General features: G+C 44.0%; 1 protein-coding gene across 2 annotated transcripts; it reads right to left on the reverse strand.

The window, feature by feature from the left end:
• Positions 1–1845: 1845 nt before the first annotated feature.
• Positions 1846–15871, reverse strand: CRHBP (corticotropin releasing hormone binding protein). Of its 2 annotated transcripts, none has more exons than XM_060635519.2 (7): positions 14656–15527; positions 14188–14281; positions 13749–13906; positions 12168–12378; positions 9670–9818; positions 5509–5626; positions 1846–2612 (listed from the first exon to the last, which is right to left on the reverse strand). In XM_060635519.2, exons 1-7 carry the CDS (start codon positions 14734–14736, stop codon positions 2455–2457), a joined length of 969 nt encoding a protein of 322 aa, XP_060491502.1. In that variant the 5' UTR covers positions 14737–15527; the 3' UTR covers positions 1846–2454. The 2 variants fall into 2 exon arrangements, with proteins under 2 accessions (XP_060491502.1, XP_060491503.1); XM_060635520.3 differs by lacking the exon at positions 1846–2612 and adding an exon at positions 2845–3497 and having other exon boundaries at positions 14656–15871.
• Between the last annotated feature and the right edge of the window lie 1420 nt (positions 15872–17291).

The following is a 17291-nucleotide window of genomic DNA, read 5'->3' on the forward strand; positions in this document are numbered from 1 at the left end:
TAGAAGGGCCACACACAGTCTACCCATTTTAGGGCAGCGAGGTTGAGTAGCTTGAAAACTGTCCCTGAGGAATAAAAGCAGGTTGTCCAAAGTTCCACGTAAAATACTTGCCTCCTTACCTCAGACCATTTTCTGTACTCAGCGTAAGGGGATCGTAAGAATTAAAAGCCAGAAACTGTAAGCAGTGATGTGACTACATTCATTCTTATGTTGCTAAAGGAACCGTGAAAAAGAAAAGGGTTCAACTTCATAGAATTTATTGTCTATGAAATAAGGAATCCGATGTCTTGTTATATAACTAGCCAGGAACTGTATCCATTCAGGCATTTATTCACTCATGCCAGTCTTTCTCCTACCATTTATTCATCCATCCACTCATTTATCAATTCGGGCATTAATTCATTCATTTGCTCAAGTATTCACTCATTCCAAAATATCTACTGAGCCAAAATTTGTGCTAAATCCTAGGTGTTTTTAGCACCCTCATTCAGTAGTTTTCTTTCTGCTTGGTTTTCAAATTTTGTGAACAAGCCCAGTGTATGGGATTCCAGTACATTTCATTATAAAATGACCTTTATATTAAAGATATTTCAGGGGGCGCCTGGGTGGCTCAGTCGGTTAAGTGTCTGACTTCAGCTCAGGTCATGATCTCACAGTTCAAGAGTTTGAGCCCCAAGTCAAGCTCTGTGCTGACAGCTTGGGGCCTGGAGCCTGCTTCAGATTCTTTATCTCCCTCTCTCTCTGCTCCTCCCCCACTCACGCTCTGTCTCTCTCTCTCTCTCTCTCAAAAATAAATAAACATTAAAAAAATTGGGGGCGCCTGGGTGGCTCAGTCGGTTAAGCGTCCGACTTCGGCTCAGGTCATGATCTCGTGGTCTGTGAGTTCAAGCCCCGCGTCGGGCTCTGTGCTGCCAGCTGAGCCTAGAGCCTGTTTCAGATTCTGTGTCTCCCTCTCTCTGACCCTCCCCCATTCATGCTCTGTCTCTCTCTGTCTCAAAAATAAACATTAAAAAAAAATTTCAAAAAAATTTCAGAATATATGTTTTGGGAATCATAATCAGGCCATTAATTATGGTATTGTTTGCAGCTTCTATCCATTAATTCAAAGTAAAGAGTTCACTTAGGAGTATTTCCTTTTTTGCTCAGGACCTCAGTTTTGGCCCCATCCTGTCTTTTACAGGCCACATGCTTAGTCCCTAGCCAAACATGGACAAGTCTTAAGTCAACAGTAAATTGCCGTCGGTACCAAAGAAGGCCTCAGATTTCTGCAAACATCTATGAGAGCTGTAAGGCCCTTGTTGTCCTTGTTAAGAAGTATACCTCATTGGCAGGCACCTGGATGGCTCAGCCGGTTGAGCGTCCAACTTTGGCTCAGGTCATGATCTCACGGTTCGTTGAGTTCGGGCCCCACATTGGACTCTGTGCTGACAGCTCAGAGCCTGAACCCTGCTTCTGATTCTGTGTGTGTGTCTCTCTCTCTCTCTCTGCCCCTCCCCCACATGCTCTATGTCTCTCTCTGCCTCTCAAAAATAAAGAAAACTAATAAAAAAAATTAAAAAAAAAGAAGTATACCCCATTGTGACAAAAACATGTATTCTCAGTCTTCTTGGACAGTAGAAAGGGGTTTCTGCATCCTGCTTCCCTACGAGGACCAGTTAGCGTTGTTTGTGCAAACAATGCAGTTCTGCCTTCTGCTCTAAATCATTCTGCTGTAGAGGCCCACAGTTCTACCAGCATGAAGACGCATAACATGATTTAGCCCAGCGTTTGGTTCTGCATCACACGAGAACACTATTTTCTGATGGTAATAAGGGAGGGGACTACTCAGGAAAACAAAGCACAATGTCAAGGCGCCAACATTCTGATGTATTTATTCATGTTTGTATTTGTGGATGGAAAATTTTTTTCCATGCTCCAGAGTTTTGTTAGCAACAAGACATTACAAATCAATAAACAACAGCTACGACTACTATCTATTGTAAACAGAATAATATACAGAAAATACACAGATACAACTACTTTGGTATACAGACATTTAATTGTTTTCTGTTCTAAGACGAATCTAAACACCGCCATTTTAATTTCTTTGTCGTATTTTCCCTTGAGATACAATTTTTTAGTGCCCATTGCTCTGCACTTGTCTTATCGGGGCAGGTTTGTAGCATACCAAAGAATTATAGAAAACTGTTTTCCTACCAAAGGCAAAGGAGGGTTTATCTGCTGCCATGTGGTCATCTATACATTACAAATGAAAAAGAAGCAAGGTACAAAAATAAATGCACGCTTGCACGCCCACGTGTGTCTACATATGTGTGTGTGTATGTGTAATGTGTGTCCAAGCCTGGGAATACTGACTGATTCGAAAGGCTCTTACCTTGCTGGTCATCAAAATCATATATAACAGCCATGAAAAACTCACTTAGCTAGCAGCATGTAAATCATGGGGTTGGTTATTCAAAGAGTAGACAAACAGATTTCTTGGATACTGTTTCCATTTGGGTTTTCCAGTTCGTATGGCTCCAGCTGGCGGTACTCAAAAGTCACACGATTTACGTGCTTTCCGCTGGAGACCATGCGCACCACCGTGTTGTCACAGCCAATTTTCATCTGGGCTATAATTCATGGAAAAAGCAAAAGGTTCCCTGCAGGTTAGAAACCACATAAACCATTCCTGTCGATAAGATCATTTAAACACAAAGAAACCAAGGGGATGCATCTTCCTCTCACATACTTAAACCATGCACGTGCCATCAGGTGAAACGTTTTGTTTTCATTGTTAGTATAATATATAGTTAATTGTAGGATGCTGAAATTGAACTCAGTTCTCCTCATGGGCAAAAACACTGTTAGCCAAATAAAACTGGCTGGAAAGAGGAGTTAAAAAGAAAATCGCAGGCCTAAAATGGCGTCCCTGAGACCAAGGTCCCAAACTGGGGCTGAATACCTAATTTAATTGTAATTTCAACCTCCCCTAGAAAAATAGCCTTAACCAGTCAGTCAGGAATTTTTCCATCAACATCAAGGAATCTGCCACAGGGGCCCTCTCCATCCCCCCCCCCCCCTCCAAGGAAGATGAGGTAATCTGCAGGATAAGACACCTTGCTTTTCCCCCTCAGGGAAAGTGACCTGCCTGGAACAATCCTTTTCTCTTGCCAAATTTCTTGTCCTACCCTTCTATAAAAACCTTCCATTTTGTACAATGCCTTGGGGACCCCTCTACTCGCTAGAAGGAATGCTCCCCGATTCATGAATTATTTCGTAAAGCCAATGAGATCTTTCAAATCTACTCAGTTGAATTTTTGTTATTTAACAGAGGCAATAAGACGTCTCTTTGCATTTTTCACATTCTCCTACCTTCGAGGCTTCTGTGGTAAATGCAGTGAAGGCAATCTGTCTACCATGCACCTCTGCTCTAGCTTAGTGTTCTCAGCAGGGGCAGTACCGCCCTCTAGGGACAGGTTGGGAATTTTCAGGTGTAGTTTTTGGTTGTCATAGTTCTGAGGATGCAAGTGGCAGTTAGTGGACATGACTAGAGGACACAGTGCACCGATGAACATTACATAGACTAAAAAAAATCACCTGCTAATTATTTTCTGAGCCTAGATAATACCTCTATTTTACATATAAACAAAAATAATTTGCATAGTTTAGATACATACGAATATACTTGTGTTTGTTCTATTATTTACCTGCACCTTTTCAGTCTCATTTTTTTCTGTGCTTCTTACATGGAATGGCTTTTGATATCCTTACTTCTCTTCAATCCAATCTTATTATTATTTGTATAAGCATCTGGCAACGTTTATGTCTATCTTCTAGTGCAGATATGACCAAACAAGTGTATATTGAAACTCACATATTTTTATCTAAAATTTCTTTCATTTCTCCACTGTCAAGCTGGTCCCTGAGGCAAGATTTATGTGCCCTACGATGGTTTTTTTCTATTTTAATTTTGTCCATCTTCCCCCCCCCGCCCAACCCCACTTTGTCTCTATAAGGCCTATAGCATTCTGAGAAACATGAACATTATCATTGCATAACAGGTACTTCACAAGCCTGTGCCTGGGTTCAAACAGGCTAGATACTTATTGAGGTAAAAGCCTCAATAAGTAAAGTAAAACAGCTAGATACTTATTGAGGTAAAAGCCAATTTAGATACATAATAAATATAAAACCTATGTTTCTTTTATATAAGCACCAGCGAGTCTAGGTTAAGCTTCTGTGAGGAGTCCAAATTTAATTTGCTTTAAATTATTTGAAAGGTCATTCTTTTTCTGATATTACTCTAAACTTTAATATATATAACATGCTCTGTTTCCTTTGTTAATGTGCATCGTATTTACTTAGTACTGGACATAACTGTACCAAAATTACTCTGGCTTCAATTACCTACATTTTAAGGCAAGAGTAGTCTTTAGACCTTAATCTACTCTTCTTACCTAGTGCAATTGCATCTCCTCACAGGTGCCCTCCTGCATGGAAGGATCCAGTGCCTCAGAGAACACAGTAAGAGGCGAGAAAAGCCACACGTACTGATGGTCTAAACCAGCAATTTCTAGCCACCCTCACCATACCTGGGCAGAATCAAATGGAAAATCTTCACTGATCCCTAGCAAAGAATATCTGGTTCTGTTGGGCATCCTGTGCACTGACCTTGTCTTTTATTCCCAATGACCACTTCTAGATTTTAGAATGTATTTCTGTTTTTGCAGTAGTCTTTCAGAAGCTGGTTTTGCTCCTAGAAGTTGGGGAGATTCAGCAGTTCTGAGAATTTCTGATAAAGAATATCACTTTTTTTTTCTTAATTTTTTTTTAACGTTTATTTTTGAGACAGAGAGAGACAGAGCATGAATGGGGGGAGGGTCAGAGAGAGGGAGACACAGAATCTGAAACAGGCTTCAGGCTCTGAGCTGTCAGCACAGAGCCCGACGCGGGGCTCGAACTCACGGACCGCGAGATCATGACCTGAGCCGAAGTCAGACGCTCAACCGACTGAGCCACCCAGGCACCCCAGAATATCACTTTTTAATTTATGTGCTACGAGTAATACACACATACACATATATTTAGGAAATTTTTTGGATATTACTCTATTATTATATTATAACTAATTCATGGCATATCTATTTGAACTATAGTTTTCAGTTAGTAAACTCTTTGGTATCCAGAGGACAAAAGCAACGACTTTCAGGAAGGTGGAAAGAGCACGGAACAAAAAAAGCTTTGTCTTTTTCATGGTCTTACTCAGGGCCACCCTTAAACATGCACCTGTGTTCCTTCAGAGGTTTCTTTTCCAGTGTCCAATATTTTGATAATGCATTCACTATAACCATACATATGCTCAAATGTAAAATCCTCACATTGGCTCAATGTACAAAATGGAAGCTTTCTAGGTGGAACCTGCCTTCTCATGTATAAAAAACGTGGGATGTTTTATTTAAGGAAGTATCAGGTTTCATTTAAGGAATCTTGATAGGCTCATAAGTAATAATCAAAGACACATCTCACCAGGGCCGTGAAAGGAATAGCAGAGGTCAGCCAAAGGCATCATCTTGGAAGGGTCCAGTCCAGTTCCTCCCAACAGCTCCACAAAGTCTCCTATTCCCCCACAACCTGCTGAGGGGTTCTAAAAGAAGCAAGCAGCAGAGAAAGATATATTTCAACCAGTTACGGAAGTCAAACCATTTGACCAACTGCAATTTGGTGAATTCACTCCATTTGCCGTGGACATCCTGGCAGTGCCATTTAATTTAACACCCAGGACTCCGGAAATTAAAAGATACTGAAAAGAAAAAATAATCACAAGAACTGCTTTTCTAAATCAGTTGAGTAATCATTTCTTTAAATGTGTGTGCATTAAAAAAATTTTTTATTAGCTCAAGGACTGGAATGATGCAATAGGAATCTGTAAACTCCACATAAAATGAATGGAAATTGGATCTGAAAATGCTTTGCTTTGTAAATCACTTGGACATACATACTGAATTATCTGAATTTCTTAACTCATGCAGTCAGAATTTCTATTAATAGATAGGTCTTTACAGTTTTTCCTTCAACTCACCTCTTTCCCTCCTCTTTATAAAAGACTTTTCCCGCTATTGGGATGATCCTTATCATTTCTGCTGACAGGCATTTAGATTAGTTATAAGAATGCTAAAGAAAGAAAAGAACCCTAATTTGGGGCTTAAGCTAGCTAGAGTCACCATTGTCTTTCTCCTCCCGACTAAAACTAATTTATTTTGAGCTAATCAAAACCAGAATGTATTCTTAGACTTTGCACAATCACTGTAACAACCACTTTCTGCTTCCCTTCTTCCTTTCCACACTGCTTGGTCCATACTCCCTTGTCCACACTGCCTTGTCCACACTGCCTATCCACACTGCCTGTCCATACTGCCGTGTCCACACTGCCTGTTAATGCTGCCTGTCTGCACTGCCTATCCACACTGCCTGTCCACATTGCCTTGTCTACACTGCTCTGTCCACTCTGCCTGTCTACACTGGCTATCCACACTGCCTTGTCCACACTGCCTGTCCACACTGCCTATGCAAACTACCTATCCACACTGCCTTGTCCACACTGCTTGTCCACACTACCTATCCACACTGGTTTTTCCACACTGGTTTTTCCACACTGCCTGTCCACACCACCTATCCACACTGCTTTGTCCATATTGCCTTGTCCATACTGCCTATCTACACTGCCTATCCACACTGTCTATCCACACTGCCTTGTCCACAGAAATTCCTGCATTTCACTCTTCCCACACAAATAAAGCAGCCACTTTCAGTCCCAAACATTGTACTTTGGGCCACCTGTCTCCTGAGGTCAGGGCTACTAGCCTTTATGGGCATGTGACCACAAGCCAGACAAGCCATACAAGGGCCTGTTGCTTGGTTTAATGCTCTGCTGTCACCATCTTGAAATTCTTAATACTTTTAAAATAAGGGCCCCCACATTTTCAGTTTGCACTGTCCCCCACAATTACATGGCCAGCTTTGCCTGTGATCTTCTTTACTGAGACATACTCATTGAGAGATCTAGCGCAGAGCAGCAAGATGCTCAGAAGTGAGCCACATGGACCCTGACACATACAGAAAAGCATCTCAAATAGACAATGTTAAACACACACACGCGCACACACACATAAAAACACACATTCAAACATGCAGAAGACATTGAGATGCAACTAGAACTAAACCACCGAGTAGAAAAAAATAGAATACCAACTGTTTGGCCAATACAAGGAAGCAGGTGGGGACACACATTTTTTAAGTGCTTTCTGTATGCTGGGTCCTATGCCTTGATGCTCTACACATCATTTCATCCAAGAATGAAACAGAGGCTTAACTAGCTCCCCTGTGGACAGGGCTTATGTTCTTGTAGGAAGAGCTGAATAAGAGGTGAAGGAAAAAAACCTTAACTGCCTCTCCCTTGAGTAGAGGATGTCCAGGGGGAACATCTGTTAAGACTAAACTTTCCACTTGGTTCTTCAGGTTCTAAATTTCAGCAAGAGTGGTGAAGGGGAAAAGGCAGGCCCTGTAGAGAGAAATGGGAAGTAGGGGGGTTGGGAAGAAGTGGGTGCTATAATGAGGGAAACCAAACAAAGAAACATAGAAGTTAGACACACCCGTTCCTTGACATTCAATGACTTCTCTCTCCTCTTCCCAAACATCTTAGCTATTCTTAGGAATGAGAAGTACTATACTACCCTGCTCCTCAGTAGTGATCCCCTAGGTTTCTCTGTTGAGGTTCTGCCTCCCTGGACTAACCCACTATCATCTCTTTCCTAGACTGTGACAATGGCCCCTACGGGCACTCCCTGTACCACTCTGGCCCCCATAGCCCATGCAAAGCCAGAATGGCCTTTAGGTAATCAATCCTCTCCCTCCTGCCTCGGACCTTGTTAATTTAATTTGGTCATGAAGTCAGCAATTCCCAGCCACCCTCATCCCACCAAGCATAATCCAATGGATCATGTTGCTTTCCTGCCTGCCCCCTTTCAGTGGTTTCCCACTGCACTTAGAATAAACTCCAAATCCTCAATATGACCTGCTGGGTTCACCACACCCTGGCTCTGCCCGCCTCCCTGATGTTGCCTAATATCCTCCCTTCCCCATACCTTTCTTTTTATTTCTGGAAGCCCACTTCTTCCTCTGAGCCTCTGCACTGCCGTCTCCTCTGTCCCTGGTCCTTCCAGTGGCTGCTGGCTCCTTCTTACCTATCACTCACATTTTACTTTAAATTCCTCCTTCTCAGAAGTTTCCTTTCCCGACCACCTTATCTCAAGGAGCTCCCGCCTCTCCCTCTACTGCATTGTCTATCAAACCACTCTGCTTCATTTTCTGTAGGGCACTCCCCGCTATTGCAAATGTATTGCACTGTTGCTGAGCTCAACCCACTAGATGCAGGTTCCCTGTGAGCAGGAGCTGTGTTGCTCGTCGCTCATTTCCAGCATCTAAGATAGTGCCTTGCACGTGGAAAGTGCTCAAAAAAATATTTTGTAAAGGAATAGATAGATGCCTAGAACACTGCAGACTTTAACATTTTTTCAAGGGGAAATACCAAAATTACTCCTCACAGCCTAGAATAACTAAAGGGTAGATCTCCCAACCTGCAATCATGCTTGCCATCTTCTACAGTATACATCAGGAATAACATATAATTGGTATCAGGACGAAGGGCTATGCCAAAGACATCTCCTTATTCTGGTCTTTATCAAAGGATCATTCTTCCACTAAGGTTCAACTAAACAAAACCCCCAAAAAACAACAACAACAAAAAAAAACAAAACAACACAACAACAAACAGGTACTAGCTCATGAATTCAGGGCTTAAAGGAAATTAAATATACACCTATTTTCAGTCCTGGTCCTATTTATTTGGTTTTTACTGGAATCTACCTAATTAGGAACAATGACTGTCTATGATGTCAGCAAATATATGAACTATCTTAACCTAGAAATATAAGAAAGTATAAGGAAATGAGAACGACCCAGAGGGACGAAGCTAGCGTTGCAAAAAAAAAAAAGGGGGGGGGGGAGAAAAAAAAAGATCAAGCTCAGCATTAGTTGTAAATTCCATACAGAAGTTCAAGGGAATATAGGTTGATGGAGATTCTCAGCTAATATTTTCATGCAAAATGAATTGAGTTAAACATAATGCAACAAAATCTTCAACACTCTACTGTATTTTGCAACTTAAAAATCCAATTTTGTATTTTATGCTACACTTAGCATTCCTTCACAACACAGTTCTGTCAATGAGACACTTCCTTCGTGTCAAAAAAAAAAATCCGATAATCAGAAAAACAGCTGTGTAGATGACTCACACTAGGTTCTGCTAGGAGAGAATTTCTGTAAAAGAGGCAAGTACCAGAGAGTTCAATTGTAATTACATGTCACAACTTTCCCAATTGAAAACCTTTCCTGTATCACAAGAAAAGTAGTCAAGTAATCGGAAGGGGCACATGAGTACGCACCGAGCAGCGTGAGGCAAATAGAAGGGGGCTTTCATCAAAGAGGCGAGGGAAAGCGGATGTGGGGCTAAATCAACAGAAGAGCATGCTCCCACAATTTACTAATGTCCATGTTTGCCCTGTATGATTGCTCCTCCTCTGATAAAGCTGTGGCCTTAGTAAATGATTGGGAAGGAAGAAAGCAACTCACCTTTGACTGCAAACCATGTAAGTGTCCCAGGGTGAGATCAGATATTTTGATCACCACAGGATAAATTATGGAGAAGCTGCAGTTTCGATGCAGGTGCGGGACTACCAGGGTAAACCTTCCATTTGGGGTCTGGGAAATGACATTGCAGGCTTTGCGGAAAAACAGAATCACATTGTCATTATTGGGTATGCAGGGTTCTTACAGAAATTTATCCTATCCGGGGCGACTGGGAGGCTCAGTCGGCTAAATTTCTGACTCTTGATTTCAACTCAGGTCATGATCTCACGGGTTCATGCAATCAAGGCCCATGTGGGGCTTCATGCTGATAGTACGGAGCCTGCTTGGGATTCTCTCTCTCTCGATCACTCTCTCTGCCCCTCCTCCACTCCCTCTCTCTCTCTCAAAATAAATAAATATTTTTTAAATGTAGTAAAAAAGAAATTTATCCTATCCTTATTCTCAGTTCCTATTCATGGTCTAGGGCCATGTGGACTGGAAGAGAATATGTATCACAAGGGCAATCTGGATGGGGAAGGAGTGGTGGGTGGGGCGGGGGTGTGGGGGTGTGGAGTGATGGGGGGATAAAAATCACTGGTGATGTGCAGACATGGTCAGAAGGTTCTAGGTGGCAAGAGTGCTTCTAATCTTGGGGCACCTGGGTGGCTCAGTCGGGTAAGCATCCGACTTCGACTCAGGTCACCATCTCGCGGTTCGCCCTGTGTCGGACTCTGTGCTAACAGCTCGGAGCCTGGAGCCGGCTTTGGAATGTGTGACTCCCTCTCTCTCTGCCCCTCCCCTGCTAATGCTCTCTGTCTCTCAATAAATAAATAAATGTTAAAAAAAAAAAAAAAAAAAGAATGCTTCTAATCTCAATCTCAATCTCAGGGAGTTACCTTGTTTACAACAAGCACAAGACTTAAATTAGTAATTAATCAAACAACACTAGCTAGTGGAAGTTCTAGAAACACTTCATTAACTAGGGTCCAAGTTCCAGCTGAAAGTCTAGAAGAAATAAAGGCTCAAAGGTAAAGCCAGAACTAAAACCTTGCCTGTCTGAAACATTCACTCATTGAACTTGGAACCATAATGATATATTTTTTTAATGTTTATTTGAGAGAGACAGAGACAGAATGTGAGTGGGTTAGGGGCAGAGAGAGAGGGAGACACAGAATCCAAAGCAGGCTTCAGGCTCTGAGCTGTCAGCACAGAGCCCAACGTGGGGCTCAAACTCACAAGCTGTGAGATCATGACCTGAGCTAAAGTCGGACGCTCAACTGACTGAGCCACCCAGGGGCTCCAGAATCATAATGATTTTTTTAAAATAATGAAGTAAATAAATAATAAAATTGTTACAAAATAGACTGAGAAAAATAGAAGAACGATAGAGGAACAGTAGGGGAACGGTAGAGAGAAAGGGAGAGAGAGAATCCGAAGCAGGCTCTGCATTGTCAGTGCAGAGCCCAATGCAGGGCTCGAACCCACAAACCATGAGATCGTGACCTGAGCTGAAATCAAGAGTTGGAGGCTTAACTGACTGAGCCACCCAGGCACCCCAAAGATTTCCGACTTCTAACCACACAAATATAGGAGAAACATTTCATGTTGCTTTCTGGGATTATTCTAGCTCTCAAAATAGCCTTGCGGGGGTGGGGGAGGGGTTCTTTCAAAAATTCTCTTTTTTAAAAAATAAAAATTGGAATATAATACATTATTCTTTGGCAGATAAGGCCCCATTCTTCCACCACACAAAGTGTCAACATTAATACTATTGTATGCAACCAAAAATGAGTGATGTTTTATTTTCCTGATTTTTAAAAAAAATTTTTTTCTCCATTTAACTCTGTAAATATATAGATGCATATATATATATTTCGCTTCATGGGGAAAAGTAATAAGCAGATGAATGAACTAATTTTGATTAGAATAATGTCTTTTAGGCCTGGGCTGTTCAGTTTTATACAGCATCTATGTTTGTATCCACCAGAAACGGAATAAGTTAAAGAGGTGGACTTAGAGGGCACTGTTGAGGTCCTCTGGTCCAACCCTCTGCTCAGGACATGAACTCTGTCTACCACATCCCAGATATGCAGTCTTTCAGCCTTTGCCTAAATATCTCTAGGACTACAACTTCAGATCTGATCCCTCAAGCTTATCCAAGATTAATGGAATGACATGGAGGGATTACAGTTTGTCACTGAATCCATTGTCATGCCTCAGATTAGAATAAGACTAAAGAGAAAAAAATAAAATTCTACCCACCAAAACTTAATATCCTACCTAGCCTAGGAAATAAGTTGAAAACTGTGAATTGATTTTCAGAGCAATGAACAGGAAACATCCTTTAGGTCATTTCTAATGACAAAAAAAAAATTTCCATTCAAATCATTCCTCACTTCAAGTTTCTTAAGTCTGGTGCAATCACACTACCTATGAAAAGTGGATCTGACACTCCCACCCTCCAAGTCCTTACTGACTGAGAAGAGAGGGAGCCCACTTACGAAAGAGGTTGGGATCTGTCTTTATGGTTACTGTAAATCCGTTTCCTGGTTGACGAACCCGGAAGAAGATCATGGCCACATTCTGGGAGGATCTGATGCTCCTTCGGCTAAGACCACTGTCACAGAAATCTATGTACCGCTCAGTTGTGGGGAGAGGATGATCCTGGGAACTGGGGAACTTCTCCCCCTTGAGAATCCAACCATCAAATACCTTCCAACAAAAAACACACACAGAGATGATCATTTCCACCAACTCCTGAAGTCACAGGTGTGTTGAAATCTTACCTAGCAATGCACCTTCTGTCCTATGTCCGTCTGTGAGCAAGTGACAACCTGCACTTCCCTGCCCACTTGCTTTCCATCTATATATTTTTTGACCGTGAAGGTTGTCTGCAAGTATTATTGTTAATTAATGATTGGGTTTTTTTCCTCCATAAACCTTAAAGTATCCAAAGCAAGTAAACTTTATTATACTCTGTTTTATAATTCCAGACTCTTTGGTACCTGAAACTACAGCCAATATACATTTTTATCTTGGTCATATTTTCCACACATCTCATCTTCAGAAGAATTCCACACAAGCATAATTTGGGTTTCACTTGGTCTCTTCCTTCTCCTCGTTGACATATAAACAAAACCTCTCAAAACTAAACTAGAGCAGCAACTTCACCTACTTGCCCATGGTTATATGTGCCCATTTTCCTCACTTTGAAACTTTTATTTCATATTAAAATACCAAGAACTGCTTCAACACTCAAACAGCAATGGCTGTTAGGCCACTTAGGGCTTTTTACCTTCACCTGTTAAAGTCAGCTTGTTGGACAAATGGTCAGAGTCTATTGATGTTACTGTTAAAATCACCGCAGGTCTCCAACGTAACGGGTTGAGCCTGGTTCACATTGGCAAAATCACCAGCTACAAAGTGCTTCCGCGGATTGGTCCTCTTCTAAAAGGAGTCTGACAGATTCCAAAATCATTCCACTTGGGAGGTTTTTAATCATGATACTTTTAATGGGGCTGTGTAACTCCATCAACCGTCCCAGGCTGACCCGGTAGACTTAGGGAGACCAACTAGGAGGGGGCATGTACTGAGGCCGGGGGACTTGGCCTTCCACCTGCCTCCGACTAGACTGGCTCTCAGCATCCCTCCCAGAGGCCCGGGCCCCAGGGCTTCCAAACCGAGTCCCCCGGGGAATTCAAGACAGCTCCCGCGAGCCTGCGACAGCTCCCCAGAGCCAGGGGCCGGCCTCAGAAGCGGGGCTGGGCCTCCTCGTGGCCTCGAGCGCCGGTGCCAGTCTGGATCAGTTTTCGTGTAACACAGCGCTTCTCGCCGCAAGTTCAATCAAGTCTTTGGGGGCGCCCGGGTCCCAGGAGCGCATGGAGGGGAAGTCAAACAACCGCGGCCGGAGCTCCGGGCGGGGTTCGCGCCCCGCGGCCGTCCGGGGTTGGGGGGGGGGGGGCGCCTCTCCCGCTCGGCCACCAGCCGGCTCCACGCGCCGTAGCCCCACGCCGGGCACGGCGCCCCGTGCTCACCCCCCTCGGGGCCCCGCGGCGGGAGCGTGCGCCGCGAGGAAGCCTCACCTTCAGGAAGTCGCCGCCCTGGCAGTCGATGGAGACCAGGTCGTAGTGGATGGTGACGAACTCTTCGGGCTCGCCGATGAGGAAGGCGGCGCAGTGCAGCTGCGGCCGGTCGGCGGTGAAGGTGAACTGGCCCGGGAGGCTCAGCATGTCCAGGCACCCTGGGGGAGGGACAGTGGGGCCAGGGGGCCGGGGCTGCGGCCACCGACGCCTCGGCCCCGGCCAGCCCCTCCCCGCGGGCCCCCGTTCCCGGGTCCGCGGCGCCCGGTCCCCACGCGGAACGCGTCACCCGCCCCCGGCGGGCCCCTGAGCACGGGGATCGCGCCCCCGGCCGGCCAGGCCAGCCCCTTCCCGGCGGTGCCCGGGGCCCCGTGAGCGGGTGGGGAGCCCGGCCTCGTCACCTCCCCGCTGCCCCCGGATGCGCGCCGACACCCCGACTCACGCAGCGCGCGGCGGTACAGCGGCTCCCCCGCCAGCTCCCGCTTCAGGTTGGCGCCCAGGAACCGGAGAGGGTCGTGGTCCTCAGCTTCCCGCAGCTGGCGAGGAAAACGCGTCAGTCCGAACGAGTTCAAGACTGCGGGAAAGGGGACCCGCAGCGGGGCACTCTCCCTGCCCCGCAGCCAAGAGAATAAAGTGAAGGGATCCAGGTCTCCCGCGTCCGGAGCAGAAGAGGTCTCAGACCCTTTCCCTCAGACCAGGGTGTCCCCAGGGGCCAAGGGAAGGACGTAGTGGCAAGGAGGAAGACCAGGAGAGAGAGGGGGCAGAAGATAGGGAAGAAAGGGCTAAGCCCAACACGGGCTGAGAGCTGAGGCAGCAGACCCACCCCCAAGGCTGGAGACACACACACACACACACACACACACACACACACACACGGAAGATGTGACGGCTCAGTCCGGAGATCGCTCACCTCTAGGTACCGGCTCTCCCCTCTTAGAGCCATCAAGAAGATGAGAATGAAGTGACACTGAAGTTTGAAGGAAGGCGACATGCTGGTCTTGCCTCTGCAGCTGGTCGGCTGGGCTCTGGAGGTCTCAGGCTTTGCTTCCCAAAACTACGCCCAGGCTGAGAGCTAGAAGCTGGTAGGGTCCCTTTGCTGGGTCTCTTTTATAGAGCAGTGAGGAGGGGAGGCTCTCTGCCCCTTAACTGATCTGAGCTCAGTAACCATGGGTTACCCTGTCTCAGTGACAAAGTGCGTGCTGATGACGAGGGTCCAGCTCTCAGCCACAAATTCTCAGAGTGGTCCAGCGTTATTCACCAAGAATGATTTTAGGCACTTAAAACTTATTGAACTAAACTGTGGGACAAAGAAGGAGGTAAGGATAGAAAATAAGTGAAGGCGTTTGGCTTGACCTGCCAAATGCTGAATTATCGTTTCCTGTGGATATTTAGGGAATTTTCAGTGTTGCAAAGCCAAGTGACAAGATTACACACATACATAAAATACCCAAACAGATACAATCTTATCGTGCAGGCTTGTCACAGAACCTTGATGGAACCATGCTGGAAATCGTCAGAGATTATAGTGTTTGTGCAAATGCTCTTGTCTCTCAGGAAGGAACTTGAGGAGTTTTTAGCTCCAAAGAGAGCTGAACAGAAGCCGAAGTCTGATTCTGCAGAATATGGCAACAATGCAACTCAAACTTTCTTTCTGTCCCTTAGTCTTTGCTTTATCCTGGTCCAGTTTCTTGTAAGCATTTCCCTAACGGAAAGCTAACTCTGGCATCTGTGAACTTCTGGATTTTCACCTAGCTTTGTCATTTAGCCCAAAAGTGTACACCATAGGACACACTCCTGGGCCAGCTAACGGTAACCATGACCTTGGCATCCATCTGAACGAGTGAGAGATGAAGTCATTCCATTTCACACCTTCAAATACTTGGATTATTTGAATATTCTGGTAGAAAGAACTGCCCAGAAACCTTACTATAACTGCTTATCAGCAACTGTACAGGGCTAAACAAATGACTTAGAGATCCAGAAATAAGTATCTCTGCTGATTAGACAGAAGATGGTTGCTTCCCCTTCATGTCAAAAGTTATGGGAAATATGGGGATATTAAACTTTTGGCTTTCCAGTTTATGTGCTAAGCAAGGCAGCTACAAATTCTAAAAACCTTGTCTTGTTTTACCTCTGCCTGACAGAAAACATGGTACTACCCTTAGCTTTCTTTGTTATTAAAATTAGTACAAATAATGAGACGTTAATACAAAATTTCAGTCAAGGAAATGGTCATATTATGTTTATAAATACTCAAAATTAAGTAGTAATTTGCCTAGTGGTATAGAACTTGATATTTCCTTATCTTACTTGTTTAATTGGGAGGCCTTCCTACCTCCTCCATTTTTGGAAACAATCCTCAGACCACAGAGAGTGTGACGGGGAAGCGAACCCAAAGGTCATGAACGCCGGCCACCATGTTCTTCTCTCCATCCTGGGACGGTTTAGATGTCTGCATTTCAGAAAGGGCATAAAGAGAGGAATCAAACAATACAAAAATAAATGGTTTAACACCAGCTTGCTTGGTTTGAAACACACCAGGCCATCTTCATGCCTGTCTCCCTCCCTGTTTGTGCCTGAGGAAGCTTTCAGGCTTTACCATCAACCTAGCCATAGCCTTGGCCTATTCCCAGAATTCAGCCTGGCATTCAGCTTGGGAAACTCTTGTTTATCCCATTTTGAGGGTCTGGCTTTTGTAGCGTCACCACGGAGACATTCTTTTCCAATCTTCACATGCTCACACACACACACACACACACACACACACACACAATACTGATGTTCCTTACATGCATTCATGATGTTCCCTCCTCAGGAAGTGCACACTGGAAGATAAATAAGGGCAAATATAACCACAGATAGATAACATTCCATTTTATGTAACACCTCACAAATTATCACATATGGGTGAACTTTATTTCCACCAAAAGTGTTATTTTCTCCAAGTTGGAAAATATCTACTAAGCCAATAGAAATTGTATCTTGTTTTTTTTTAATTAAGAGTAACTATAGGAGAAAATATTTATAAATGATATATCTGATAAGGGGTTAATATCCAAAAAATATAAAGAACTCACACAGGTCAACACCAAAAAATACCCTCAAACAGTCCAAAACAAACAAACAATCTGATTTAAAAATGGGCAGAGGATGCCTGCCTGGTTCAGTTGGTGGAGTGTGCAACTCTTGATCTCGGGGTTGTAAGTTCGAGCACCACACTGGGTGTAGAGATTACTTAAAAATAAAATCTTAATAAAATAAAATAAAATGGGCAGAGGAGCTGAAGAGATATTTTTCCAAAGACATACAGATGATCAACAGATACATGAAAAGATGCTCAACATCACTCATCATCAGGGAAATGCAAATCAAAACCACAATGAGACATCACCTCACACCTGTTGGAATGACTAAAATCAAGAACACAAGAAACAAGTGTTGGTAAGGATGTGGGAAAAAAGGAACTCTCGTTCGCTGTTCGTGGAAATGTAAATTGGTATAGACACTGTGGAAAACAGTATGGAAGTTCTTCAAAAAACGAAAAAC

This window comes from Panthera onca, chromosome A1, assembly GCF_046562875.1.
Source record: "Panthera onca isolate mPanOnc1 chromosome A1, mPanOnc1 haplotype 2, whole genome shotgun sequence".
NCBI classification, from domain to species: domain Eukaryota; kingdom Metazoa; phylum Chordata; class Mammalia; order Carnivora; family Felidae; genus Panthera; species Panthera onca.

Coding starts and splice junctions, on each gene's coding strand:
- CRHBP (XM_060635519.2), bottom strand. CDS start 14,736: ATGTCGCCTTCCTTCAAACTTCAGTGTCACTTCATTCTCATCTTCTTG. Junction 13,907..14,187: donor GCTGTACCGCCGCGCGCTGC/GTGAGTCGGGGT, acceptor TCCCTCCCCCAG/GGTGCCTGGACATGCTGAGC. Junction 9,819..12,167: donor GACAGATCCCAACCTCTTTC/GTAAGTGGGCTC, acceptor TTTTCCGCAAAG/CCTGCAATGTCATTTCCCAG.